Genomic DNA, 1,245 nt, shown 5'->3' on the forward strand with positions numbered 1-1,245 from the left:
TTGTGAGCCACCATGTGGTTGCTGGGAATTGAACTCAGGACCTTTGGAAGAGCAGGCAATGCTCTTAACCTCTGAGCCATCTCTCCAGCCCTGGCTTCTTTTTTTGAGACAGGGTTTCTCTGTAGCTTTGGAGCCTGTCCTGGAACCAGCTCTTGTAGACCAGACTGGCCTCGAACTCACAGAGATCCTCCTGCCTCTGCCTTCTGAGTGCTGGGATTAAAGGTGTGCACCTCCACCGCCCAGTTTACTTTAGTGACTTTATCACGTTACAGTTAATGCACATAAATGTTATGTGACTAACTCATGTTTAGCTGTAGAATGTGCTATTTTTTCCAGTTTATGAACATAATCTGTACTTCTCATAGTTTCCTGCAAGTATCCTCACTTTATGAAAAGAGAAACAGACTCTCAGAAATCAAGCAGAAAGGATAAGGTGGTCCCAGGGGCATCCCATACCACAAAGCTTTCTCTCCTCTATTCGAATGGTAAAGGTCTGGTTGTGGGTTTCTCTGACCTTTGCCCTGACAGTCCTCATGGACAACTCACAGAGATACTTCAGGGGAGAAATGAGACCACATACCTAGATGCAGCTGGACATCTTTAACCTCCAGGGTGCTGGACTTGCGATGCCGAGCAAGCTGGCAGGCTGCTGTCACTACACTCTCGATGAAATCGTCGGCGATCTGTAGCAGCATCTGTAGAGGGGAATGGCGGAGAGTAACCATGCCATTGGCAGGGCAGGCTCCTGTTTTGAGGACAACTGTGTGCTTCCTGAACCACATATTTAGTCAGGCTTTCTCTCTCTCTCTCTCTCTCTCTCTCTCTCTCTCTCTCTCTTTCTCTCTCTTTCCTCCTTCCTTTTTAATAATTAACTTTATTTTATGTTCATTGGTTTTAAGGTGTCAGATTCCCTGGAACTGGAGTTACAGACAGTTGTGAGCTGCCATCTGGGTGCTGGGTATTGAACCTGGGTCCAATGCTCTTAACCATTGAGCCATCTCTGCAGCCCCTAGCCAGGTTTCTATTAGTAGGTCTGGAATGAGGAACTGGACTAGTGTGGATGAGGGAGGTCAAAAATATCACTCAGGTCAAGTACAGCTCATATCTTTCTAAGGATGTCCTTTCTCCTCAGTTGAGATCGACTACTCATAAGTCACTACTCTTACGTTTCTTCTTAATCTTCCTTTCCTTTTCTCTCACTCTCTGGTTTTTGTTTCGTTTGATTGTTTTTTTTTTTTTTTTTTT

General features: G+C 45.1%; 1 protein-coding gene across 3 annotated transcripts in view; it reads right to left on the bottom strand.

The window, feature by feature from the left end:
* Positions 1–1,245, bottom strand: part of Taf12 (TATA-box binding protein associated factor 12) — a 16,326-nt gene that overhangs the window by 2,781 nt on the left and 12,300 nt on the right. For all 3 annotated transcript variants that reach the window (XM_005353132.2, XM_005353131.2, XM_013348469.2), the window contains one exon: positions 581–695. In XM_005353132.2, the coding sequence (XP_005353189.1) occupies positions 581–695 (115 nt within the window). The remainder of the gene's footprint in view (positions 1–580; positions 696–1,245) is intronic.

Source organism: Microtus ochrogaster, chromosome 10, assembly GCF_000317375.1.
Source record: "Microtus ochrogaster isolate Prairie Vole_2 chromosome 10, MicOch1.0, whole genome shotgun sequence".
NCBI lineage: Eukaryota > Metazoa > Chordata > Mammalia > Rodentia > Cricetidae > Microtus > Microtus ochrogaster.